This window comes from Hydra viridissima, unplaced genomic scaffold (assembly GCF_058129835.1).
Source record: "Hydra viridissima isolate aposymbiotic clone 2 unplaced genomic scaffold, HvirCarnegie_v1 scaffold_22, whole genome shotgun sequence".
Classification (NCBI taxonomy): domain Eukaryota; kingdom Metazoa; phylum Cnidaria; class Hydrozoa; order Anthoathecata; family Hydridae; genus Hydra; species Hydra viridissima.
Genome location: NW_028324321.1, coordinates 6097 through 33979, shown reverse-complemented (window position 1 = coordinate 33979; position 27883 = coordinate 6097). Strand labels below are relative to the sequence as shown.

Sequence of the window (27883 nt, the reverse complement as noted above, 5' to 3'; positions counted from 1 at the left end):
AATTCATTCATGACATTTGTTTTATCTTTCAGGCCAGCTGACGAGCTGGAGTTGTTGGACTCAATGTTTCACCAGCTGTATTGGCACATACCCACAACCAGAGTCAATTAGGACCCGAAGCTGCATCAATAAAATCTAATTGACAATTGCAATGATGCAGTTCTTGTTGAAAATCAATACTTTTTACATGTCCAGGTATATTTTGTACTTAAAAAGATATATTTAAACACCTAATTATTATAACTACCTTTTGATAAACCATTCATCAACAATAAATGTTTAGTTTTGGAGAAAAAGTTTAATTCTAAATTGTTTGTAAATTGGTTTTAATAATTGTCTTTGACAACTCTTTAATATCTAAGTTGAAAACATATCTGGGTAATAAAATGTTTTTCGAGTAATATTATTTGTAAAGAAAACTAATAACGTTGATTTAAATCTTCTGATAAACCAAAAATGATTAACATCAAATTATTTTCTAGATAAAAATGATCCAAAAACCAAAGGTACGTAATATTTACGTTTATAGCTGCATGGAGTTTGAAATTTAAAAAAATACAGTCTATTGGGGAAGTGGGGGCATAACCGCATATAGAGGCCGTTTTTCAACATTTCCCTTTGAAAAATGATACCTAATATGGCAAAAAGCATACCATGCGTCGGTAAATCAGTTTCCTTTATTTCGATTTTGTCAAAATGAACGCCTGTTGCGTTTCTGGGAAGTTGTACATAATAATGTCTGTTTTGATAAAATATTATATTTACATCATATTTTTTCAGGCCTTTTTCTTGAGGATTAAGCAATATTTGATTTTAGTGTTAAACATATTTGTGATCAGCATTATTTCATCAAGTAAAAACCGTTTTTGACATCGCCATAACTTAATGAGCAACCTATGAAACTGCATTCTTTCTAAAAACTGTCCTCTGCGGCAGAACCGCATAGACGCACAGGAGGCACAACCGCGTACTTTTGATATTTGTAATCGTTAGATAATTATGAATGATAATAATAACAATCGTCACACTTGAATGCTTCATGTAAAAACTTAAATAGAAATAGTATTGTTTTAAAATGTCGAAAATAAGATTTCGTATTTTTTAATCTAACTTTTGTAAATGAGTTTTAATTAAAATTTAGTTTTAAAATTAAAATTGAAATTAAAAAAAAAATTAGTTTTAAAATTAAAATTAAAATTAAAATGAGTTTTAATTAAAATTTAAAGCTAAGAGTATAAATCGATATCTTTTTATATTAAATATAACAAGATATCAATTTATACTCTTAGCAATATATAATAACATATATTACATTACACAATATATAATAATCACCAGATATACATAAATATAATATTTATGTATATCTGGTGATTATCATATATTGTAGGTATACCATCATGCATTTTCTAATTTGAATATCTATGCCTATATATATATATATATATATTAGGGATATGAAAATTTTTAAAGACCCTATCCCCATGTTATTTTTTGTGGAGTTTTAATGGAAAGATCAAGAAAAATCCAATGGCAAGTTTCAACATTAAAAAAATGTCATCCCCCTTATTCAAATTTATAAAAATATATAAAATTATACATTGTGCAAAATGGTTTTTTTTAATCAGAAATTCAAACATACAGGTTTTAGTGTTCATTTATCAAAAGAAATTTTATGTTAATTTTTTCAATGCTTTTGCACAATGAAAGTAAATCCTGCAGAACTTTAATTGCACTTTCAGCGCAAATGCTTGACTTTTGAGTTGGGATTGGAGTTGGCTCAACCGACCAAAAAGTCCTTAAAGTCTTTATTGCCTTTGAGTGATCTTTGCAAACGGCTGCCAAATTATTTTATTTATCCTGAATATAAACCTGACCAGAAAACCAGATATCACTCCACGTGCCACTAAAAAAGTCACATGATGACTGACCTTCGGTTGACTGTCGAAATTCTGGAAGTAAAATATAAGCTAGCAAAGCATAGATTGCTCGGCTATTCCATCTTGCATTGCTTATCTTTGGCAAAGTTCTGAAATTTACTTTAGGGAAGCATCCTGTTTTCTTAATCCTGTTTTCTTATCATCTCTCCAAACAATTTCTTCTTCTTCCTTCAGAGCATCTCCAGAATTGTCAAAAGATGCTTTCAGTTGCTGGTACTCTTCCGTTATTCTGCTAATGAACCAATAACTGAGATTAGGCGAGGTCGTTGCTGCTTCAAAATAATCATTCATCACATGTTTTAGTAATGTATCAAGAACATGATCCTTGCATCCAATATAAAGAGGTTTGTCTAATCCAAGCTTAACAAAATGCTTCTGTAGTAGTGTGACTGCCCCAACAGATGTTCCTGTATTTGCAGAGGTTGTATCAGAAATTATTAACTTAATTGCAGGCCATTGCTTATATTCATCAAGCACAGTTTTTATTCCATTGAATATTGTTTCACCTTTTCCATTGATCAGTGCAAGAACTGCTAGTTTAACTTCTCTATTTTCATTTTTTAGAACTACAGCCTGGTACTCTGTATTCTTTATGTGTTTCCCATCAAAGTGCCAGCTCCAGTTTTCGTTTCTTAGAGTTTCAATAAAATGTTCTTTTAATTTTTCTCCTGCTTTCATTGTAGCTTTGTAAACACCACTTTGACTTGGAGTTGGAATAGAAATTCCATCTTTTGCAAGAGTTTTGCAGACTGTGTGTGCCTTTCTTGAACTCAGTTTTGCTTTTGTCACCAAATTTATTGCATAATCAGTTTTTTGTCTGTTACATGTTGTTGGAGCCTCTGAATCTTGAGAACCACTGTCAGAATCTTGTTTTTCTTCTTCAGTGCTAAAACGTTCTTCATCTTCATTGCTTAAATCGTCCTTAGTATCTTGACTGACTCTTTGCTGTTCTTCATCTTCACTGCTGTAATCATCCTTAGTATCTTGACTGACTCTTTGCTGTTCTTCATCTTCACTGCTGAAATCATCCTTAGTATCTTGACTGACTTTTTGCTTAATCAACTTTAGTTTTCTAGGATGAACTCCTTGTGTATCTTCAATTGTGGTGCAGTAGCCAGCTCTACCATTTGTTGACATCTGAAGATTATAGAAGGCTTTATCTTCCTGGCACAACCATTCTCCATTTTCATCAGTTGCGTTGAACAAGTTGGTAAAGTCTTGCGTTCCTGGTGTTCTGCTGTCTCTTTCATACTTGTTTAGTACATTCTCAATTTTTCTTTCCACTGTAGATTTGCCTTTTTGAATTGGAAGATTCAGTTTTTTCCATAAGATTTTTACTTCTTTGACCACTATCACAACTCTCTCCTGTCTACTTTTCTCATTTGCAGCCTAGCACTTAAATCTGTCCAGGATATGCTGTTCTGTTGGCATTTTGTTCATTTGATCAAGACTGTCAACAATCTTTGCATACTTTCTTGAATTCTTGGCTGTTTCAAACCTCACCAAATTTGATTCCCATAGTTTCTTATTCAAATCTGAAGGAAGACTATTTTTAGACATCTTGACTATAGTCTTGTCGAATTATAATTTGAGTGTAAATTTAATTACCTACAAATAAACAAATCTTATGAGTTTAGGTTATCAAAAGAAGTTTATAAAATATCAAAAATCAGGTGATGATTACAAATATAATATATAATATGAAAGATTATGTAATAAAAATGCATACATTTAGCAAAATCACACCAGCAATAAACTGAAGCTGTGATACCTTAAACTGTACTGTATCTAACAATAGATACACTATGAGTCATAAAAAAACATGCCACTGAACTTATTGCAATAACTTTGCTCATTAGGAACCGATTTTAAAAATTTATTCAGCGATTATTCACAACTAAATTATCTACTAAACAACATCAAAATTACCACCAAAGTGCAATTGCTCACTATGCACGTGCACTCCAAACTTCAACAACACAAAATTTTTCCTATTTCTTTACCAAAAAGTGAAATTACTGAAATGCAAATGTTAAGCTAAAAACATCCAAAAGTTTAAATACTTTTAGTTGTTTACTAAAAATGGTGTCTTCTTCAAGTAGAGAACAAGAACAATACTTGACTAATATAAAATATTACTTTTCAAATTCTTTTTTATTGTCTCAACCTAAAATTTTTTAAACTAATTTTAACTTCTATATAAGAAATCAGACAATTTTTCTGTTGTTGAAGTTTGGAGTGTTTGTGTACAGTCAGTTTTTAGAATTGGGTCGCCATCAGACGAATGTTTTTCTGCAATTCAATTCTTAACAAAGCCTGAAATTTTGTTAGGCATCAGGCCAAATTTGACAAAGTTATGGTAGAAATTTCAGTGGCATATTTTTTTTATTTGTACCATTTAATTCCAATGTTGTCTAATTAGGTGTCACCTTAAGTGCAGAAGCTAAGAATTATGGTATTTGTATATATTCTATAAGTGCCTTAAGGTGACAAATCATTTTTTCATCTCTAGGCACTTACAAAAAACAAGTGCTTAAAGGTGACAACGATTTGTCACCTTAAGGCATTTATTTTTTAAACTTGAGCCAAGTTGTCTTAACATGCAGTAGATAAGATATAAATGATGTTGCCTAAAAGATAAAAAAAACTATTTTTTATATTGTTTTAAAACTTAAGATAATATCCAACAATGTTTTCTGAATGTCTAGTTAAAATGAAGTGTCCACATAAGGCACTTTTTTCTACAACTTTTACTATGTTGTGATAATATCCAATAGATAAGATCTAAATTGATGTTGCCTTAAGGAGAAAATTGATATTTATAATTGTATACTTTCATAAATCTTCAAACTGATATTCCCACATGTTCCCTGAAATATCTTTAGTCAAAATGATAAGACATTACTCATATAAGACATACTCTTTGCAAACAATCATAATATGCATAAAAAAGGTTTAAAATATTATTATTCATTTTAAGATATCTTTGTAAATCATTGAAATGACATTTGAGTATATTTCCTTTTACCCCTAAACAAAACAATGTGTCACCTAAAGGTACTTATTTCTGAACCCTGGATTTTTAATATGCAGTATATAGGATATAAAATGTGATTTCCTTAAGGTGAGATTTTTTCATTAAAAAAGTTTGTTTGAGAAACACCTAAATACATTTTCTCACAAAAAAGTTTTTTTTTAAATTTATTATTTAAAAATATGCGTTCTTTTAATTTTCTTTAGGATTTAAATAGGATAGGATTTGGAATATTTGAATCAGCTGAGTTTCAGAAAGGTGACTTTTATTTAGAATAAAGTCACCTTTCTGAAACTCAGCTGATTCAAATGTTCCAAATCCTATCCTTTTTTGTCTCAAATACAATTGAATGCTATGTTCTGGGTTTAACGGAAATAATAAAGCAGGCAAATGCAGAAACACTTAAACATTTGGTTGAAGCTAAGTTAGCATACTTTGGGATTTTCTTAAAAAATGATGTCATTGCATCTACTAACAATGCAGCAGCCGTAATGAAAAAGTATGGCAATATATTAGGTGTTTTAAATCAACTTTGCCATAATCACGCGCTTCATTTAGCCGTGATGGATTGTTTTTATATACCAAAAAATTCTATTTGCAATGAAGTGTTTGACGATACCGAAGATTTTGTTGATGAAGATGTAGAAGAAGATTCCACAGAAGATAAGTGCTCTGATTACAATTTGTTGTTTATTGAGGAAGATCAATATGATATGACGTCAGATTTTGATCAAATTAATAACATGTTAAGAGGTGTTATAAGAATGTTTAAAAAATCGGCTTCAAAGCATTCTATTTTGCAACAAAATATAGCTTAAAAATGGGGAAAAAACTCAAGTTAAAATTAGACATAAAAACGCGATGGAATTCTTTGAGTGTAATGATTCGACGATTTTTAATTCTATCAGAATGTGTTAAGAAATCCTTAGTCGAATTGAATATTGATCCAATTCCAGAAAATGATAATTTTGCGCTACAAAACCTTGTTGATGTTCTGGCACCAGTTGAAACTGCTGTTACTGAATTAAGTAAAAATGATGCAAATCTCATAACTGCTAAAGGAGTTTACAAATTTTTGTTTGAAAAGTTGCAACCAATGCAAACTAATATAGCAAAAAAACTGATACATGCGATCAAAATAAGGATGGATGAAAGAAGAGATTCAGTTTTAATGACATTGATCATTTATCTGCAGAGTGGAATTATACCAAGTTCTAACGCTCATTTTAAATATTCATCAAAAAATGCAGCAATATTATTCGCTGTTAAAGTTATGGAACAAATATAACCACAAATGTTTGAAGAAGAGAAAATTAATAATGATTCTACCTCATCTGATGCAGATGATTTAATAGAATTAACATCACCAGTTGCAGTCGGATTGCAAAAAGAACTCCAAAATGCAATAAGTTCTATTACAGAACCAAAAAACTGTCATGTTAGCAATCGCAGCGAAATTGATAAATATATTGAATTGAAGAAAGAATTTCGTCAATTGGATTCTTTTAAAAAACGGTTGACAACGCTGGACGTTTTGTATAACGCTTTAATAACATTACGCCCTACCTCAACAGCTTTTGAAAGAGTATTCTCAACAGCAGGTGCAATTAAAAAGAAAAGAAAAAAATGTTTTTAGAAAAAAAAAATACATATATAAAATAATAAAATCGTTCAAAATAAAATATAAAACACTTTTTTAATTAGATTATTATTATTTTTTTAATGTCTTTTAACTTTTTGATAAATTATTCGAGTATTCGATTACTCGAATATTTTTAGATTTTTCTATTTGATATTCAAATAGTTGAAAAGCTCGAATAGTTGGATGGTCTAATAGAAACCCTTGCAGCCAGAACACATAAGAGGTAGTTCGTCATCTTGAGTGGTTGACTTTCTTTCTCTGATAAAGCATGTTTTACCTGATTTTACAAGTGACATATTATGATTTCTAATAGCCTCTTTTCTGAATAGCTCTATTTTCCTATTCTGATCTTTAACATTCATACAGAGCAGAGGTGTTACAGAAGCTCTGTAGAATGCTTTGAAAGTATGTGACGCTTCAATCGAGTCTGAGGAACTTTGCAGAACAAGCAAAGCCGTGAAGGCTTTTTGTATTTTTGTTTAGTTTCATTAATGACTATATTTTCATCTGACACTAAACCGCCAATTCTAAAATCAACTGATCTAGAAATGTCCATGTCAATTTCATCATCTGTTTCAATGATGTCTAAATGCCTTTCTGTCAAAATGCCAGAATCATTAAGTGGAGTTATCAGATTTTCTATTGATGCATTTTGAAATAGTTGTCGGACTTTTCGCCATTTAAAACCTTTTTGTTGCACGTAACCAGCTATAGCTTGGGATTTACTCATTGCTGTGAAAGCGATTCCATCAAAAGCTGCGACTTTTGACAATATTTCATTTAAAGATTCTTTTTTTACAAATGGCCAAGTATTACTTATTTTAGTATTTTGTTTTTTCTTAGGAATATTATTTTCTCCATCATTGTCATTTGATACCGATTTAGATACCAGTATGTTGTGTCGTAGCTTCAAATGATTAATCATAGCAGTAGTTGAACTTCTCCATCCTATGTTCGTGTTGCACCTACCACATTTGGCTTCGCCAATATTTTTTTCGTCTTTCTTAAAAAACTCCCATACCTTGGACATTTTTGACATGGCTAAAAAAACCAGAGATGAATTATCTAAGAAAATCTAAAAAATTTTAACTTACCACTTCAAGTTATGCAACCACAAATTGTATATCATATTATATTTATTTAATTCTATATTATATTTATTTATTCACAAAATATTAAAAATAATTATTATTAAGATTATTATTAAGATTTTTTTTTTTGGAACAAATATGTATTTATATTTTTAAGCAATCTAAATAAACGACTGTTTTCTAAAAGCAAACAAAAATAATGTCACACAAAATAAAAACCATACAAAAATGCAATTTTTCCACTTAAAGGTTATATAAAAATTCTAAAAATTTTTTCCGTTTGCAAAAAGACAAATATTTTTTTCGTTTGCAAAAAGAGAAATTAACAGTACTTTTTTAAAAGCTTACTCTGCCTTTACATTTTGGAAATTATTCGAATATTGGAGAAAATATTCAAATATCAAATAGTAAAAAAACACGCAAATAAATTCGAATATCAGGTATTTGAATACTCAAATTGGATGGTCTAGCTTCTATTCAAGAAAATATAAAGCTCGGCACCAACTTGTGTGTCAAGCATCAAATTTTATGCTGCCAATGGTTTCTATATCTTTAAGTGAACATATCGAGAATTATCCAAGTGATTTCATAAATCTTCTCAGTACATTGCAGCTAGATGATATTGGGAATTACATTAAATCTGATAAAATAATTTTAATGATTGGTGCTAGATCTTATAGTGCACTTAAAAGGAAGAAATATAAAGTATCAGAGACCAGAAGATTAGTGCGTGCACGTATGCGACTAACAGCAAGATTATACATTTCTTTTAGAAGTATCTTTAACAAACAGACAGAGGTTAAATTAACTGATATTTTAAATAACGCAGGTGATATGTATTGTAGAGAAGTAATCACACTAGTAGGACAAGCAATCAATTCTATATCAGAAAAACCAAATGAAGATTCAGACCATATTTCTGAAAAATCACAAAAAAATGGCTTAAAGATCAGCATATTAAATTTACTAAAATTAACTGCAAAATTTTTAATTGGTCATTTTTTGGTAAAAAATGAGGATTTGAGATCTCAAAGAGTGGTTGATTTCTTAAAGGTATTAAAGTTGTATGAAAATGATTTGTTTGGTGATGCCTACTACAATCTGAATTATTGTAAAAATACTAACCTGCCTAAGCCAATAAATTCGCCAAATGAGGGAGATGTTCAGTTACTAATTGAGGAATGTAATAAAATTATGAATTCAATAGACGATTATGAACATCCATTGAATTCATTTACTACCATCAGGTCAGCTACTGCCACATGTCTGACTATATTTAAAGGTAGGCGTGGTGGTGAACCAGTTCGACTCCAGTTATATCAATGGAATGAAGCATTGAAAGGAGAATGGGTTGATAAACAAGACCTACCAGTTGAATTCAACTCAGAACAAATGTTTATTACATATCAAACAGGGAAAGGTGGTGATCACCTTGTTCCTGTTCTTTTTCCACCAGAATGCATCAAAGCAATGCACTACCAACAAATAAAGAGGTAAGAAGAAATGCAGGAATTCCTGTTAAAAATCAATACATTTTTGCAAGTACCCAAACAGCTTGAGCCACGCAAGTGGCTGGCATTGTATTAATGAGATACTAATACGCTTAGATAAAAATGGTGCCATCAATGCCACTCAGAATCGCCATCGTATTGCAACAATTTTGGCAAAATTGGAATTATCTAAAAAGAAAAAAAAACCTTAATCTTTAACCACTTTGGGCATTCAGAGAGAATTAATCAGAATGTTTACCAGGCTGCCCCTGGTTCGTTACAAATAAAAACAACAGGCCAAATGTTAATGAATACTCATGAGGGAGGCAAAGTTGACCATATTAAATCATCAAGTTCTAGCTCCTCTACTTTAGGAGAAATAAACAATAAATGTATTGTAGAAGAACTTTTAATACCAGTGAAAGGTCAGCATTTTCCTTTGTTTGTAATCAATATCAAAAGCATACTATATATATTATGTGCATCAAATTAAAGCTTATTGCAGTTTCTTAGATTGTAACAGAATTTGCTCAGATGTTAATTTGCTTGAATAATCTTCTTTATAATACATAGAAATTATTTTTACCATAATTAAGAAAGAGTAATCTCACCAGTTCTCTTGAAAATGTTTTAATATTAAGAAAAGAAATTCCTGAAAATTCAGCCTGCTATTTGTTTGTATTTGCTTGCTCCCTTACTTTAACTGCTCTAAACAGCCTTTAAAAAGTTTTGTTCCTATTTATCTTATAGAAGTTGTGACAGAGAGAAAAGTGTATCCAAAAAGAACACTTAAAGGTAAGAAAACATGACTATTTTTACTGTTTTTCTACTATTCTTGCTGTTTTTCTACTATTTTTCTGATTTTGATAAAAAGTCAACTTACTTAGAAATTCCTTGCATGTCTAGATCACAAATTTTTCATAGAGCAAATAAACTAATTTGAGTGAAAAAAAACTTTCTTTTTAATGCAAAAGATGCATTCTGATTAGTCAATTTTCAGAAGTTTTGCATCATGTTTTAACTTTTTCATAAAATTTCATTAAAAGTCCATAAATTTACATTCAAAATTTCTCATTAAAAGTGCACTTAGAAGGTTTTACGAGCCAACAAGAACTTATTGCTCATTAGGCCTAGCTTGTTTGAGGGTCAACCTTATCTTCCCATAGTTTCATCTTTAAAATGATTATGTTATTTGGTTTTAAAATTAGTTTAAAAAAAGTGTTGTGTTTGATTGAAAATAGCATTTTAAAAAATTTATTTATTAGGGAAATGTAAAACTAATAGTGAAAGCTTTCACAAACACTGTAAGATGTTTATTATGCTTTATTGAATTTTTTTAGAATTATGTATACTTCCAGAAATATTTTTATTTTATAATCTAAGCACTTAAAGCCAATTTTAGGAAAAAACATGCTGCACTTATAAGGGATTTTTTTTGAAATACTAATTTAAAAGCAGTTTAGTATTTCTAAAACATGATGTTATTTTTTTCTTGTAGCAAATCAATAGGAATGTATCGATGATGTTAATGATAAGTCATGTAAACCTGAAAAAAGTATTAATTGTTTTTTTTGTTATTTTTTTGGTTGTTTTCCTATAATATATTAAGTTTTCTTATAATATATTAGGTTTTCCTATAATATATTAACTTTTCTTATTAGTTGAAAATAATCAAATATCTGAGAACAGTGATGAACCTGGTGAATTAGGATCACAAAAACAATCATGTCAGTTAGCCAAAGGTTTGTTGCCTTTGTTATTAAAAGGTTTAATATTTTGTACTTGCATTTGAAATATTAAATGTAGGGGAGATGGGGGCGCATTGATCGCCGGGGCAGTATGATCTTTTGGCTTTTACTCGTTCATTTTTGCCTTAATAGAAGTGAGGTTGCAATTTAATTAACCACTATGCTTCCCTAATTGATTATTCGTAATATTTTTCCATAAGGTTATCAGCGTCAAAAAAAATAAAGAAAATATTGTTTTTTGTCATAAAAAGTGATTTTTTTAAATCGTACTATAATTCAAATATATTTTTATTTAGATGTCTGTATGGGTTAACAACAATTTTATTTTAAATTTGTAAGTGTTAGGTGTATAATATAATATATAATTTTTATTTGGCTGCAATTTATACAGTAGATATTGCTATCAATATGTTACCTATACCTATTGGGGTACATTGATCTTTGACTATGCGGGGCCCATTGATCGGAGGATCAAAGTGCCCCATAGAAGACGAAGTGCCCCATGTTTTTGTTTATAAGCAATACAGTTAAACGAATGATATTGTATTTATAATTTAAAAAAAAACTATATATAAACAAACAATAGCTTTTAGCATTTCATTTTTTAAATCTACTTATGTTATAAGCTTGTAATAATAATACTATTATTTTATAATATCAAAAGAATAATATTTAACATAATAATTAAAAAATATTTAACATAATATTATTATGTTAAATATTAGCATTTATTAAAAACATGTTTTTATTGATATATTTTTTTACAGATCTTAAAATGGTTAGAAATAGAATTAAAAAAACAAATAAAGTTGCTATACCAAGTGAAACAATGAAAGTAGCTGTTAATAAAGTTTTAGAAGGAACTCAACTGAATGTTGTAGCACGTCAGTTTAACATAGATAGAATGACTTTAAAAAGATATTGTCGTAAAAAGAGGCTTAATCCAAATGAAGCTTTCAAGCCTAACTACAACAATAGACAAGTTTTTACAGCAGAAGATGAAAAAAGTTTATCAAGTTATTTACTAATTGCATCAAAAATGAACTATGGCCTTTCAACTAGGTCAACGCGATTATTGGCATATGAATTTGCTTTAAAAAACAATAAGATATGCCCATCATCATGGATCAAAAATAAAATTGCAGGCATTGATTGGTTGCAAGGTTTTATGAAAAGACATCCAGAGTTGTCTCTACGAACACCTGAAGCAACGAGCTTCGCTCGATCAACAGCTTTTAACAAACACACTGTAAGAGAGTTTTTTCAAAATCTTAAAACGGTAAGAAATCGATATAAATATAATCCTAACTGTATATATAATGTTGATGAAACTGGTTTAACAACCGTTCAAAAGCCGGTAAAGGATTTAGCTGGTAGAGGAAGCAAACAAGTTGGAAGAATCACATCTGCAGAACGAGGAACATTGGTAACTGCATGTTGTGCCTCTAATGCTGTTGGAAATTCCATTCCTCCATTATTTATTTTTCCTAGGGTAAAGTTTCATGATTACATGATTAAGGAAGGACCTCCTGGATGTGTGGGATTTGCAAATCCTTCTGGTTGGATGAACTCAGAAATTTTCATAGAATGGATTAAACATTTTGTTAAATATTCAAACTGTTCTCTGGAATTCCAGTTTTGTTACTTCTCGACAGTCATGAAAGTCATATTTCTGTTAAAGGCTTGGAGCTTGCAATTCAACACGGAATTACAATGATAAGTTTTCCTCCCCATTGCAGCCATAAATTGCAGCCATTAGATAGAACTGTTTTTGGACCATTGAAAAGGTTTTACAATTCTGCATGTGATAATTGGATGGTTTCAAACCCAAGACCAATGACCATTTATGATATTGTTTCAATAGTTCGAGAACCGTATACAAAAGCTTTCTCACCATCTAATATACAGACAGGATTTAGAGTAGCTGGCATTGAGCCATTCAATTCTGAAATTTTCAAAGATGACGAATATTTACCATCATCAGTTACAGGTAGAGCTGCTCCAGATACAGTTACTATCACTCCTGTCAACAACATGGAATCTGAAATGATACCAGCACATGTTAATCACATAGAGTCTGAAATAACTATAGTAAATATTGAAACAAGTATTTTAAACAAAGTGTCAACAAGTGTTGCTTCTATAATCTCACCTGAGGTTTTAAAACCTTACCCAAAAGCATCTGCCAGAAAAAAAAAAGTTAAAGGTAGGCAGTTAAAAACAAGGATCTTGACTGATACTCCTGTCAGAAATGAAATTCGTTTGTCAAAAGAAAAGAAAATTTTGAAGCAAACCAAAAATCAACAAAAAGTCTCCACAAAAGATAAGAAAGAAACTAAGAATTACTTGCTTAGGAATAAAAAACAATGTAAACCAAAAGCTGCTTCACAACTTGACTTTCACAAATGATGAAATATTCTTAATCAAAATATTGTACTTTTAACAAGTTTTGTAAACTTAAAAGTTGTATTCTTATTTCAGTCTTTATATTTCAGTTCTTATAAATTTCAAGTTGTTGTAAAGTTTTAAACGTATATAAAGCGGGTAGCTTATAGCTGCTGTGATTTATACATTTTTAAATTAAAAATTAGACTAGTGGGTTTAACTGCTATATTTAAAAAATAATTAAAAAATTTAGATGTATTATATATTATACAATATTACCCTTTGACTAAATTATTTACAAGATTTAGTTATAGAAGTGTTAAACGTTTAGATAATATTACGCATATAAGATCAATGTGCCCCAAGTCGGAGATCATAGTACCCCATTGTTTGGGGTACATTGATCTTTTGAGAGGGTTGTTTAAAAGTTAAAATTATTCATGTTTATCATTTTTTTAAATCAAAATATTTATATATTCCAAAAGCCAGATAGTTCTACATGTGTTTCGTAGTTAATAAGTTTTTACATCTCTTTCAGGTTCTGCGCAATTTTCAAAACACTGCTACGGCGATCAATGCGCCCCCATCTCCCCTAACTAACTAAAAAAAGAACGAATTTATTAACTGTCAGTGTTTATTTGAGTCCAAGGTAAGTTAGACAGTGATGCAAGTTTTGTTCATCTCAGCTTCTTTGTTACATTTAACTGCAAGGCCATCAAAAATGAAGGTTTAAGTGCACCCAGTATGAATATGTTTTTCTAAATTCAAAACATCATTGACTAGCCTAACTTTCTTAGGAGGTTTTAAGATGTTTTCTTCAAACCATAATATGCTTCAGATTTGCAAAAGTCAAATAGATGTCAAAACTTATTTAACAGACAACTAAATCCATAAATGTTGCTTTATACTAAACTTTTTAATTTGTTTAAAAAAAGCACATGGTTTACCTATGGGCAATATATTCAATCCTGGATAGTTTGAGCTTTTATTACCGTAGTTGATTCGTAATTCGTAATATCGTAAGTTGATTCGCTTAATCGTAATTTGAATCAATTAAATTGAAATACATGTGCTCTAAAAAAGTTACTTAAGGTGACTAAATATTGTCACCATATGGTCAATCCAGGAATATTTTTTCCTAAAGGCAACTAAAAGATATACAAAAACGTTAAGGCGACGGCAAAATTATATATTTCAATTATATTTTCCGAGGAAAAGAAAAGTATGAAACCAATTTAAAAAAATGCTTATGTAATGCCTAGCGAAGTTCTTGCGATTGTTCACGTAACATAATTTTAGAAATTTTTGAAGATTAACCTTAAAGTAGTAAAGTATATACTGTCGCCTTAAGGTGCATCTAGTGTTATATATATATATATATATATATATATATATATATATATATATATATATATATATATATATATATATATATATATATATATATATATATATATATATATATATATATATATATATATCTGTGTGTGTGTGTTATATATATGAATATATATAGTTTTTTTAGTTGCTTTATTTGTTTTTATTTTTGAAGTATTTTATTGTTTACCTTAAATGTATATATTGAATGTAAAAATAACTAACATCTTCGTATATGAAATATATTTTATTTGAAAATTAAATTTTACATTTTCATTCATTGTCACTTTCCATTTCAAGGAGGATTTCCATAACTTTTATTTTTGCTAATTTGTTTTTCTTTTTTGAAAGATTATGAAAAGAGCTTACTAAGCTTTTACAGAATAACTCATCTGGATCATTTTCATTTATTTTCATCAGTTTATTTTGCTCCACATCATTCATTATCGCTTTTTCAAGAGCAACTTGTAATGGGTCAATTTTCATTTTTCTTTTCATATGATTTGGCGATGAGATAATCATCTGAGGTGATGTAATTGAATTTATAACTGTTTCATTTTCTACTAAAGTCAAATTATCTCTTGAACTTGATGCTCTAATGGAATTGTCTATATTTTCAAGTCCTCTGTGTTCAACTAAATGTTGTGTTTCAAAAATATCGCATTTTATGTTTGAACTAGTCGATTTTACCCCAATGACATCTTTCAAAAACATTAATTCTGTGAAGAATTGGCATGATGGTAATTGTTCCCCACCAGCTCCAGACATGGTAGCCTTTTTTTGACGATTCAAGCATCTACGAAAATTTTCTCTCAATTTCGTCCATGCTGAAGTCAAATTTTTTTCTACACACAAAAAGAAAAAAAAAAAAAAATAGGTTACGTTATGTAAAATAGGTTACGTCATTTTATTATTTAGAAATTTTTGTTTAAATTTACTTGGAAAAATAAATAGCTACCTTCTATTTTTAATAAAGTAGATATCTGCCTCCATGCTTCAACTTTTAAAGGTGTTTCCTTATATGCGCGAGTTGTTGTGTCCCATAAACATGGAAGTTTTCTCACTTCTTCTATTAAATGAGCCTCCAAGTTTGTTGGAACATTTTGTATTCTTGAAAAATCCACATTTAGTTCATTCATTATTAAATTAAATTTATAATAATATCGTAAATTGGACAGTTCACTTCAAAGTTTAATATTTTAACATTTTATTCGGGTATTTATACAATTTAAAATTAGCAGTAAAACTAACAAAGTTGTAATTGTGAGTAACTAAATATCTTAATGATTTCCATTTTGCTTCATAGTAGGAAAATAAAAATATACGCGTAAATAGCTTTAAGTAATTACATACATAGTTATAGGAAAATAAATGTTTTTGACAAAATTACGAAATTAAAGCTTTATGACAAAATTACGAAAATGGAAAAATTCTTGGAAACTTTTACACTTTTTTGTTTTTAATTTTCGAAAATTCTAGCAAGGTGATTGGCTGCTCGTTAGGGTTAGGGTTAGGGTTAGGGTTAGGGTTAGGGTTAGGGTTAGGGTTAGGGTTAGGGTTAGGGTTAGGGTTAGGGTTAGGGTTAGGGTTAGGGTTAGGGTTAGGGTTAGGGTTAGGGTTAGGGTTAGGGTTAGGGTTAGGGTTAGGGTTAGGGTTAGGGTTAGGGTTAGGGTTAGGGTTAGGGTTAGGGCTATAGTTGCGAGAAAAAAACTGGTTTCGGGGGTACCAAGACTGGTATCTGGGGTACGGGGTGATTCGAGACTGGTATCGGGGGTGACAACACTGGTATCGAGGGTGCGTTTTGTTAAAACTGGTATCCAGGGTGAAAATTTTGTAACCCTATGAACCAGTTTTGTCACCCTGTTATTTTAAATGGTTTATCTATGTATTATTAAGCAGTATTTGGTTTTGGGTTTTTTTTGTGGATTAAGGTTTTATATGTGTTTCATTTTTTGTTTTAATGCTTCAAATTCATGGTTTTATATAGGTTTTTGTTGTTTTTTCATTAGTTTTACTTAGTGGTTTATGGTTAGATAAGTTTTTAAGCTGCTTTTGTTGTGTTTTTTGGATTGTTATTTATTTTTAATTGTTTTTTAATTAATTATTGTTATTGGTTTAAGGTTATATATGTTATTTTTTCCCAAATTTTGTGTTATTGGTGTTTCTTTTGGGTTTTCAATTGTTTTTTAATTGATTATACTAAGTGGTTTATGGTTATAAATGTTATTATTCCTCATTTTTTGTGTTTTTTTGTTTATTATACAGTTTTGAATTGTTTTTTGATTGATATTAGTTATATGTTGATGGTTATAATTGTTATTATTTCACCCTTTTAACGTTTTTGTTATAGTTTTTCGATTTTTAAAGGTTTGGTAAGTATTAGGGCTTTGGCCAGCATTTTCTTATTTTGCTTGTCTTTATTGTATTTTACAAACAAATTTCATTTTTAAGTCATGTAAGTTTGTTTTTTGAAATGCTTTTTGATTATACTATGATAATAAAAACTTATTATGAAATACAATTTTGTTGCAAACAAGGACTCTCTTTATTTCATAAAACAAGATTTTCAACAACTTTTATGCTATTTACAAGATAAGATAAATTTTTCACCAAGATCAATAAAGTTTTCAAAGCTTTTGTGGTCAGTCTCTTTTTTATATTTAATATGCATGTTTTTGATTATAGTTCTATGTTCTTCCCAAGAAATTTTACTGAACAGGCTTTTAACGTTACTGCTGAAGAGATTTAGGTTATCTAGCCAGTCTTTACGTTTTATTGTTCCAGTGACAATAACTTCTTTTGCAATGTAAGAAATTGCGAGATAGAGAGTGCGAGGAAACTTTCCTGAACGCGACATAAACCAATCTGTTGGTTGCTGCTTATCGAAATCTGAAATAAAGATTTATTTTAATGAAGTTTTATAGTCCTTGTTTTGAGTTGAAAAGTTAGAAAAACTAGCGGTATTAAATGAGGTACCTCCTAGAGCTACGTTTTCGACCAAGACCACCCCGGAACCTTCAGCTCTTTTGCTTTTTTCTGTAAATTTAGTTAAATAAATTAAATTTTGTTTTACTCTGAAAACTTTGCAGATAAGTGATTAACTTTAACGTTAAAGAGCATAAGTCAACTTCGTTTATAACTATTAACTTTGGGATGTAAAATACCTTCTTTGACTTCCTCCTCTGGGGTTGACTTGCTGGTGGATGTTTGGAGACTGCTCTTTTCTGAAAGTAATGTAATGAATAAATAAAAACTCTGGGAGCTTGTAGAAGAAGTTTAGATAAGAATTAGACCGTTATAAATTTGAGCCTAAGATATATACACAAATCAAAATGAGACAAATGCAGAAGCATGTTAATGCTTTATTTCTAAAATGTACCTTGATTTTCAGAAGTGATTGCTGATTGTGGTTTTGCAGAGTTCAAAGCAGCCATGACTCTTTTTTCTAAAGGTTTTATGTATACTTTATTTTAATAAACAACTTTCAAATTAAAAATCAATAGTTTTATTGTGCAAAAAAAATTTTGCTTTACCCAAGCTTAGCTTTTTCTTCTTCGACAATGGCTCTGCTGATGAGTCAGAGCTTGAAGATACAAGGCTTGATTCTGAAGCACTTGTATCCTCGCTACTTTCAAGTGATGCGGAAAACTGTTGAAGATGCTTTATTTGCTCCAACAGGAACTGTCTCTTTATCCAGTCATCTTTTAAAGACATTAATTTTTCGATGAACTGGTCTCTAAATTGGTCTTCCAGTTTTTCGTTGATGCACTTTAGGCATCTTCCGCGAAGCTGGAAGGAGTTGCCAACAACAACGCATTTGCATAATTTGCAACAATACTCTTTGGACATGTTTTTAAATGAACTATGAAAAAGCATGAAACATTTCCTTCATAAACTAAACATGTTCAATAACTCTATTGCTCTAATTGTGTATATGGTGTAAGTTTCATTTAAAAATAATGCAACAAAGAAACAACAACAACAATGACAAAAAATCAAACATGGACATTAGACAAATGGTTTAAAAAATACTCCATTAAAATTACTTAAACATTTAACAAAACAAAGCTGCTTAACTAAATAAAAGGCCGTCGCTGATTTTAAAATGCTTTTGAAAAACTAAAATTGTAAGTTAAGCTGATCACTTTGCAACATCTCATGGTTACAATGAACATTATTAGGTATTCTCAAACAAAAACAGATTCAAAACTGCAAGACAAAAACGTTATTAGATATCAAGACGCTAATTTAAACAATTTACAATCACTGTTGTTTTGATAAAATTCGCAATAAAGCCATGGCTTCCGCAATAAAAGTATGAAAACTTGCGTGATCAACTTCCTTTTGGTACTTTTTGGCCATGTTTCTTAAAATGCAGCGAATGTCCTGCCATTCCATTTTTTGAAAGAGAGAAAGCAACGATTGGTCTCGCTCAAGGCAAGCATGATCCCATTCAGCTTTGGTTATGTCCCCAGAAATGATTAATCTGTGGCCGGTTAATGCCACAGCGAGCAACATGGAGCGAGAATGCTTAGACGCTCTTGATGAATACCAATCTTTGGTTGAGCTTGCTTCAAATTCTAGGAAATAAAAGTTTATAAAGGTTTTAAGGTTTGATTTTTTGTTTAAGCAAGAATTTTTAAGTTTTTAGAAACTTCTTGATTATACCTCTTAAAATATCGTCTCTTGTTTGATGAGCCTCATTGCTCCTTTCACTATTAAGATCTTCAAACGTTGGTTGTTCTACCTCTGCAAAAAAAAGAAACTAGACTAATTTTTTAAAAAGTTTTGTGTAACTAACCCAAAACTGTTTGATTTTTATTAACCAACCTTTAAGCACTAAGTCATCAAGCGGCATCTCTGCAGGTGCTGGTAATGGTCTACTTTTACTTTCAAGCACTGCTGTTTCATTACAGCTCTCTTCATTTAAAGCACTCACTTCCCTTTGAACTTGTTCTCCTTCATCATTCTCAGGCTCAGTTTTGTTTTCTAAACCAACATCAATGATTTTGATGTTGGCTTCTCCTTGAGCGGTGGCTTCTATACCAAAGTCCACTTCTAGTTTAAAGGTATAGTTAACAAACATTATATACTGAACTAATTGCAAATGAATTTTAAATTAACAGCCTTAGAAAATGTTTCCTTACCCTCTTCTGAAGAAAACTCAGCAGACTGAGGAGCATAGTGACTGGCTTTGATATAGTTGATCAACTCCTCGTCATTATACTCCTCCCGAAACTCTTCTCTGATTTTTTTTGAATTTTTTTCGAGCCAGTGCTTCACATCTTTCGAGGATGGTTGACTCGTAAGACGGAGAACGGAGAACTGCTTTCCGACTCGCAAGCTAATGGAGGTTGCCAGACGATTTGCAAAATGAGCCATGTAAAACTTCTGTGTGGTGGTGTTCTTGTTTTTCATGAAATGCTAAATGAGAAACGGTTTAATAAAAGCATTTATTGCATGTAAAAAAGATGTTTTTATTAAGTGGTAAGTTTTAAAAAGCTTACTCTGGCAAACTCCTCCAGTTTTTCATCACCTATTCCACACATCTCGGTCGCCACTGACATTCTAATGCGTGTCGGACAAACTCTTGCACTAGACATCGAACCTTTCCAACTCTCAAAAACGTTAGCCTTTTTAAAGGAGTTCGTCATTCCGTTAGATATTGCGGAATGGGAAATAGAAGACTTTCTGTTGGTTTGAAATATATTTTTTAAAGTCTTTTCTTTGCTTTCCCTTGACTTAACCAAAACAGGAAGATAGTTTTTGATGAAGACCTCGAGCTCATTCTTCAAAGGCTGGTCGACAACAATAATTTTGGCACCGTAAAGCATAGACGTTTTGTAGCGCGTTGAAAGAATACAAAAGGCATCCGGATAGTTTTCGTCTTGGTATGCCTTCTCGACGTCACCGATAGTCATGCTAATTAAGTTTGAGGCTCTTGTAGCATTCATCAAGCAAATCATTATCATTAAATAATCTCTGACATCAACGACTTCAAGTATTGAGGGCACATAATCAGTGTTCATCAGACGCGAACGGATATCAGCTACGTGCTTGCTGTTAAAGTATCTCACAATAAGAGATGGCGTCAAGACATTACTTTTTTTGTAAATTTTTAGGTCTTCTTCACGTTGCCTGACAAATGGTTTTAGGGTGTCCAAAAGTTCTTTGATCTTAGCTTTAGCCATTTCCAGATCTGTGAAGTTCATACCAGCAAAAATTCGCCTGGTTATCAGAAAGGTAAAGTAAAGTTTTAGAGAACCTAACTTGGTGGCAAGCGTCTTTGGCTGAATATGGCTTGATTGCTCCTCGTAAGGTAGACGCTGTTGTTCTTTCATTATTCTAATTAGAGGAGCAGCGTAGTAATCAGACAACAAGTTTGGATCAACAAACAGACACTTGGGTAAAACCTTTTGCGATGGATCAATTTTTATCCAAATGAAATTCACATTGTTGACGTGTGCAGCTGCGTTTTCTTTACTCTGCATTTTAACTTTGGTTAACCATCTTCTAAAGTCTTCTAAAACGCTCGATGCATTAGAATAGTAAAACAAGAAAGGTACGTTTGAAATATTGTACTGTCTTTTCTCAGTAAAAGACAACTGTTTAGCATTGAGAAGAATGCTTTCCCTCGCAACCATTGGTGCAGTCGATTCTTTTGCTGCAAATACATAAGCGAAAAGTTGTGATGCTGTAATAAAGGCTTTTGTGAAAATAGAGATTTATAAAGAAAAACATTAGGATACCTCTGACAGAAAAACCCTTCTTATAATCTTTATTTAACAACTCTTTCATTGGTTGCGACTTTACTGGGGAGCTTTCTTTGTCCCAAACGCAGACCTTTCCTGTTAAAGGTAAAAACTTTGGTTTTTAATGACAAAGAAAAAAGAACATGGCATTAACGTTGATCATAATAAAGGTTACCTGTAGATTTGTTCTCCGAAGTAGACTTTTTTAATTGCTTTAGCAATTTCTCAACATTCTGAGTCATATCATTGGAGAATCCAGGTTGAGGATTTTCATTTAAAGGCGACAAATCTGAAATTGTTTGTTAAGCAACACAATACGAAAAAGCTGAGGGAGTTTACATTACTTCAGGTTACATTGGTATTTACAAAAAATGGCAAAAACTTACTCTTGTAGATCTTTTCCGAATCACACTGCTTTAAAAGCCCAAGTCTGTTCTTTAAATTTTCAGTCACGGTACCGGAGAACCCAGGCTGCGGACTATCATTCAAAGGATGTGATTCTGAAACAAAATGTTACACGACCAGATAAGTTTAAGAGCTTTGGTTTTACTCTCAACAATACAAGACGCATTATTTACTTACCAATCACATCACATTGTTTAACGAAAGGTGTTTGTTTCTTTTTTAGAAGACCCAGCTTTTTTGCAAGACTCTTCTGCTTCCGAGTTAAGTTATCTGTATCAAAAGAAATGGAGTTTTACTTCAGGTCTATTCATGAACAAAGTCATGTCTAAAACTGTAAAAAGATTTGTATGAACAAAGTTTAAAAAAAAAATTAAAAATTACCATCGCTATCGTCACTTTCGTCAGCAACTTCTTTTGAGTTATCTTCAATGAATTGCATCGTTTTCTCTTTCATATCGCGATACAAGTTTTTAAAACTTTCACTAAAAATCAAGAATATTTGAGTTTTCAACTGGCAATTGTAGCAATCACACTAAGGTTTAACAACTTACCTGTTTCGGTCCAGTCCATGAATACTAACCAAATGGTTGTCTAATCGGTCATAAAAGAGTTTACATATTTCACACATGTAAGGATGATGGATGTCTCTAACAACTCGAGTTAGAAACTTGAACATTCTCACAAAATATGAAACAGTTAAAGCACTGTTTTCTCGTGAGATTTTATGTTTTTCCTGAAGATGTCGAGCCAATCGTGACGATCTAGCTATGCAACCGGCTTTGGGGCACTTGACTCTATAGTTTGGTTTTCCCTCAGGCGTTAGGTGATACACAACCTAAAAAAAATACGTATTACGCTATTCTTTTGAAAATGAAAAAAGCTTATCTTTTATTAGAAGCAAGCAACATACAAACCATACCCGATCTTTGTTGGAAAACACTTTTTTCAAGTTTCTTATTATTTCATCCTGGCGGATCTTGAGTTCACTTAGACATACTTTTTTTTCGTTTTCATTGAGTCCATCTTTAAACTTAATAGAGAATGCTTCAGTCGGAAAGAACTGCAAATCCCCAATCCAGTTTTGATTGAACAGCGTCCTGTTTCTTTGTTGCTCATCCGTTTTTCTTAAAGGAGAAGGCGAACGTGATGATTGAGACAAGGACAAACTAGGAGACCGGGAACGCTTTCTTGAGACCCTGGAAACTTTAGCGCAATGGTGCGTTTGGGTCGGAGAAGAGTAAAGTTTCCGCTTTCTTACAGATTTTGTTGGTGAAGGAGCGGGTGTAAAAAGTTCTGAGGTATTTTTTTGAGTTTGAGTACTATGGGGAGGAGAAGCAGAAGAACTCGAGGAATCTTCACTATCAGAAGGAGAAGATGGTTGTGAAGGATGCTTGCCTGCCGTAGAGAGCTGAGTGTGTTCAGGAGACAAGGCAGTCGAGTCTTTCGCAGAAGTTACAGAGGTAGAAGAACATTGAACAGATTTTTTAGACCTCAAATTTACAGGTAACTTTTTAACGGTAAGAGACGAAACCTCCTTTGCAGACGGCGTATCTGGAATAAAGTCCTCGTCTTTCTCATCCTCCGCACTTTCTTCTTCACTGGAGGATATTAAGTTGTTTTTGTCAACTGTGATTCCTTTCGACTTTTTGAGGGCAATGATCTGTGACGCTAAATAGCGCTTTAACAAAGTAGGATCTTGACACCCTTCCTCAATTTTTGAGCGGTTAAGTCTGTTTAAGTATGAAAAAAGACTTTCATTATGGCAGTTAAGACATCTGCCACGCAGTTGGAAAACGTTACCTAGAGCAGTGCTGGAACATACTTTGCATTTAAACTCTTCAGCCATGTTTTAACTAAAAACGCAAAATAATGTTTGTCCCATATGATGACACTATTTACTTTTACCGACTACATTAAAGTTACATTAAAATTACATTTGCGGTTTTGCTGTTGAAACAACGTTCGTTACCATGCCCGTTCTAGATAAGCACTATTTGGGAAAGTGGTGGCGTATTCCTGAAAAGGAACCATAGGCGAAGTGCAATGCCATAATAAGCCACCGTCGCCTTCCCTGGCCTACCCTACTAGGTGCTGCATGGTAAAAAATCGAAGTTCAACAGCGGTAACTTACATTTTGTTAATATCGTTTTTCTAAAAGATAACCTAAGAACTACTGTTTCTCTTCTCTCGAAGCTCGCGCCTAAAATGGGAAGAAAAGGTATTATATATCGGGAAAACTATTATTATATAAACAAAAAGAAGCCATATTCAAAGGTTTTGTTTAAAAAACAGAAGAAGTTAAAGAAACATTTAACAAAAATCTAAAAAAACGGAAGAAATAGTCGACGAAAAGAAAATGCAGGTGTGCAACCTGTCTCTTACAGATGTGAAAAGAAAAATTTTTTCGAAGATTTTGAAATATAGTGCGATCGAGCTAATCCGCTCAGGGGGTAAAAGACGGGGGGTTGGGAAAAAATTTAAAAACATGTCGCGTTTGGAAAAAACTATGCCAAACTGGTAAGATAATCATGAAAAACGATTTAATATAAAGTTTAGGATTGAAAAACATAGAGAGGGGGGTACAAAACGCATCACCAAAGAGCCAAATTTGTAAAAATTAGTAATGGTAAAAACGACAAAGCTAAGACCCAAGCTAAAAAGTGATGACAAGGATACAGATAAGCTATCAATTGGCACCAAACAGGTTGTAAATAAAACGATTTGGGGCCAAAGAAAGTCGATCAAATGTTGCACTTTTACGTTCATTTAGTCAACTTTAGGAAGCTCTAAAAGCTTTAAAATTAGGCCTTACTTAATCACTGCAAAAGTAATAATTGTACGCATCAACGACGAATACAAAACGTTGAAACAGAAAACTCAGCCAAATTTAAAGCCAAGATATTTACAGTCAAAACAGGTCACAGGTAACGCTTCGAACTATCACGCTTTTCGTAACGGTATCTGGGGTGATTCAAAAAGGATTAGTGTGATTATTTGAGAACGGTAGCTCTATTTGCAAAGCGAATCTCGTAGATACAAAGGCTAAGACATTCTACACTTGCGCAGAGCTCTTCCGCTTGCAAATATGCTGACAATGAGAAACCAAAAAAAAATTAAAAATCCCAATCACCCCAGATACCGTTTTAGCATTTTTACACAAAACTACCCTTTCTACCTAAAATGCAATCATAGCAAGATGACAATGAAGTCAACTAACTGATAAAAACATAAAATGCACAGCTCCCATCAGTTGAGCATATTCAAAACTGCGAAATAAAACACTAATCCTGCTGAAAACTTGCAACGTCATTATAGGACAGAAAAACGCTTTAATCAAGGTTTTAACAACTAAACTCGCAAGTTCAAACAAAAATGAACAATCGGACACAAGATTTTTCAAAATTTCTATTCCGATAAAAAAAAAATTGACTTTTAGTCCAAAACCACTCATGTCACCCCAGGTGCAAGGCAGAGGGGGGAATTTCGATCGACGATTCCAGCTGAACAAACGCTAAAAGAAGGCAATCAAAGATGGTTTAGAGTAATTCATACAAACGGACACAAAAGGAAACGAGCAACTCCGAAAACTAACAATTCAAACTGCCGCAAATAATTTTTGAAAATCGTCCCCCCGATACCACTTTGCCCCAAAAAGGATTAGGGTCACTGAGCAAGATTTTGACCTGCATTGACATCCATTCCCCAATATGTTTATCAGTACAAATAAATCTTTAAAACAAAAAAAAAATGAACTGAAAAGGACTTATAGTTCCCGAGATACAAATACAGCATATTGATCAGAAATCACACTTTTAAACGACTATGAACGTTCACATATGTACAGTAGTACTAACTTGGATTCTTCGAAAGTCAAAAGATAGTCCTAAACCTAATCGGATCTTGGCGGAATTTGATGGTTTAGAGGAATGTTAGACCGAAAAACCACAGCAACGGAGAAAAAACGCCAGAGAAAACGGAGAAAAGGAAATATTGACCTTAGCCCTAACGTACCCCAGATGCCAGTGCCCCTTTTTTCAAACCTGAAATAAAGGACATAAAAGACAAAATTGACAAATATAAATGTAAGGATTAGTGGTTTCATTACATGTATAACCATACCTATTGGTTAAAATCACTTAAACAACCAAATTAGACCATTCATCATTCATCACCCTGATCATCACCCCCGATACAATACCACAGGGTGACGCAACTATAGTTAGGGTTAGGGTTAGGGTTAGGGTTAGGGTTAGGGTTAGGGTTAGGGTTAGGGTTAGGGTTAGGGTTAGGGTTAGGGTTAGGGTTAGGGTTAGGGTTAGGGTTAGGGTTAGGGTTAGGGTTAGGGTTAGGGTTAGGGTTAGGGTTAGGGTTAGGGTTAGGGTTAGGGTTAGGGTTAGGGTTAGGGTTAGGGTTAGGGTTAGGGTTAGGGTTAGGGTTAGGGTTAGGGTTAGGGTTAGGGTTAGGGTTAGGGTTAGGGTTAGGGTTAGGGTTAGGGTTAGGGTTAGGGTTAGGGTTAGGGTTAGGGTTAGGGTTAGGGTTAGGGTTAGGGTTAGGGTTAGGGTTAGGGTTAGGGTTAGGGTTAGGGTTAGGGTTAGGGTTAGGGTTAGGGTTAGGGTTAGGGTTAGGGTTAGGGTTAGGGTTAGGGTTAGGGTTAGGGTTAGGGTTAGGGTTAGGGTTAGGGTTAGGGTTAGGGTTAGGGTTAGGGTTAGGGTTAGGGTTAGGGTTAGGGTTAGGGTTAGGGTTAGGGTTAGGGTTAGGGTTAGGGTTAGGGTTAGGGTTAGGGTTAGGGTTAGGGTTAGGGTTAGGGTTAGGGTTAGGGTTAGGGTTAGGGTTAGGGTTAGGGTTAGGGTTAGGGTTAGGGTTAGGGTTAGGGTTAGGGTTAGGGTTAGGGTTAGGGTTAGGGTTAGGGTTAGGGTTAGGGTTAGGGTTAGGGTTAGGGTTAGGGTTAGGGTTAGGGTTAGGGTTAGGGTTAGGGTTAGGGTTAGGGTTAGGGTTAGGGTTAGGGTTAGGGTTAGGGTTAGGGTTAGGGTTAGGGTTAGGGTTAGGGTTAGGGTTAGGGTTAGGGTTAGGGTTAGGGTTAGGGTTAGGGTTAGGGTTAGGGTTAGGGTTAGGGTTAGGGTTAGGGTTAGGGTTAGGGTTAGGGTTAGGGTTAGGGTTAGGGTTAGGGTTAGGGTTAGGGTTAGGGTTAGGGTTAGGGTTAGGGTTAGGGTTAGGGTTAGGGTTAGGGTTAGGGTTAGGGTTAGGGTTAGGGTTAGGGTTAGGGTTAGGGTTAGGGTTAGGGTTAGGGTTAGGGTTAGGGTTAGGGTTAGGGTTAGGGTTAGGGTTAGGGTTAGGGTTAGGGTTAGGGTTAGGGTTAGGGTTAGGGTTAGGGTTAGGGTTAGGGTTAGGGTTAGGGTTAGGGTTAGGGTTAGGGTTAGGGTTAGGGTTAGGGTTAGGGTTAGGGTTAGGGTTAGGGTTAGGGTTAGGGTTAGGGTTAGGGTTAGGGTTAGGGTTAGGGTTAGGGTTAGGGTTAGGGTTAGGGTTAGGGTTAGGGTTAGGGTTAGGGTTAGGGTTAGGGTTAGGGTTAGGGTTAGGGTTAGGGTTAGGGTTAGGGTTAGGGTTAGGGTTAGGGTTAGGGTTAGGGTTAGGGTTAGGGTTAGGGTTAGGGTTAGGGTTAGGGTTAGGGTTAGGGTTAGGGTTAGGGTTAGGGTTAGGGTTAGGGTTAGGGTTAGGGTTAGGGTTAGGGTTAGGGTTAGGGTTAGGGTTAGGGTTAGGGTTAGGGTTAGGGTTAGGGTTAGGGTTAGGGTTAGGGTTAGGGTTAGGGTTAGGGTTAGGGTTAGGGTTAGGGTTAGGGTTAGGGTTAGGGTTAGGGTTAGGGTTAGGGTTAGGGTTAGGGTTAGGGTTAGGGTTAGGGTTAGGGTTAGGGTTAGGGTTAGGGTTAGGGTTAGGGTTAGGGTTAGGGTTAGGGTTAGGGTTAGGGTTAGGGTTAGGGTTAGGGTTAGGGTTAGGGTTAGGGTTAGGGTTAGGGTTAGGGTTAGGG

General features: G+C 32.9%; 1 protein-coding gene and 1 pseudogene across 1 annotated transcript; one reads left to right on the top strand and one right to left on the bottom strand.

Moving 5' to 3' along the window:
- The first annotated feature begins 8184 nt into the window (after nt 1-8184).
- Nucleotides 8185-11258, top strand: LOC149876271 (uncharacterized; annotated as a pseudogene).
- A 3681-nt stretch (nt 11259-14939) lies between these two features.
- LOC149876270 (uncharacterized) lies at nt 14940-15846 on the bottom strand. The gene is made up of 2 exons (XM_090075588.1): nt 15666-15846; nt 14940-15552 (listed from the first exon to the last, which is right to left on the bottom strand). Exons 1-2 carry the CDS (start codon nt 15844-15846, stop codon nt 14981-14983), a joined length of 753 nt encoding a protein of 250 aa, XP_089931714.1. The 3' UTR covers nt 14940-14980.
- Between the last annotated feature and the right edge of the window lie 12037 nt (nt 15847-27883).

Bases quoted from the DNA above. Each gene is read 5' to 3' on its own strand.
- LOC149876270 (XM_090075588.1), bottom strand. From the start codon at position 15,846: ATGAATGAACTAAATGTGGATTTTTCAAGAATACAAAATGTTCCAACA. The intron at 15,553-15,665 runs GTAGCTATTTAT...TTTTGTGTGTAG, and splicing joins TACTTTATTAAAAATAGAAG to AAAAAAATTTGACTTCAGCA.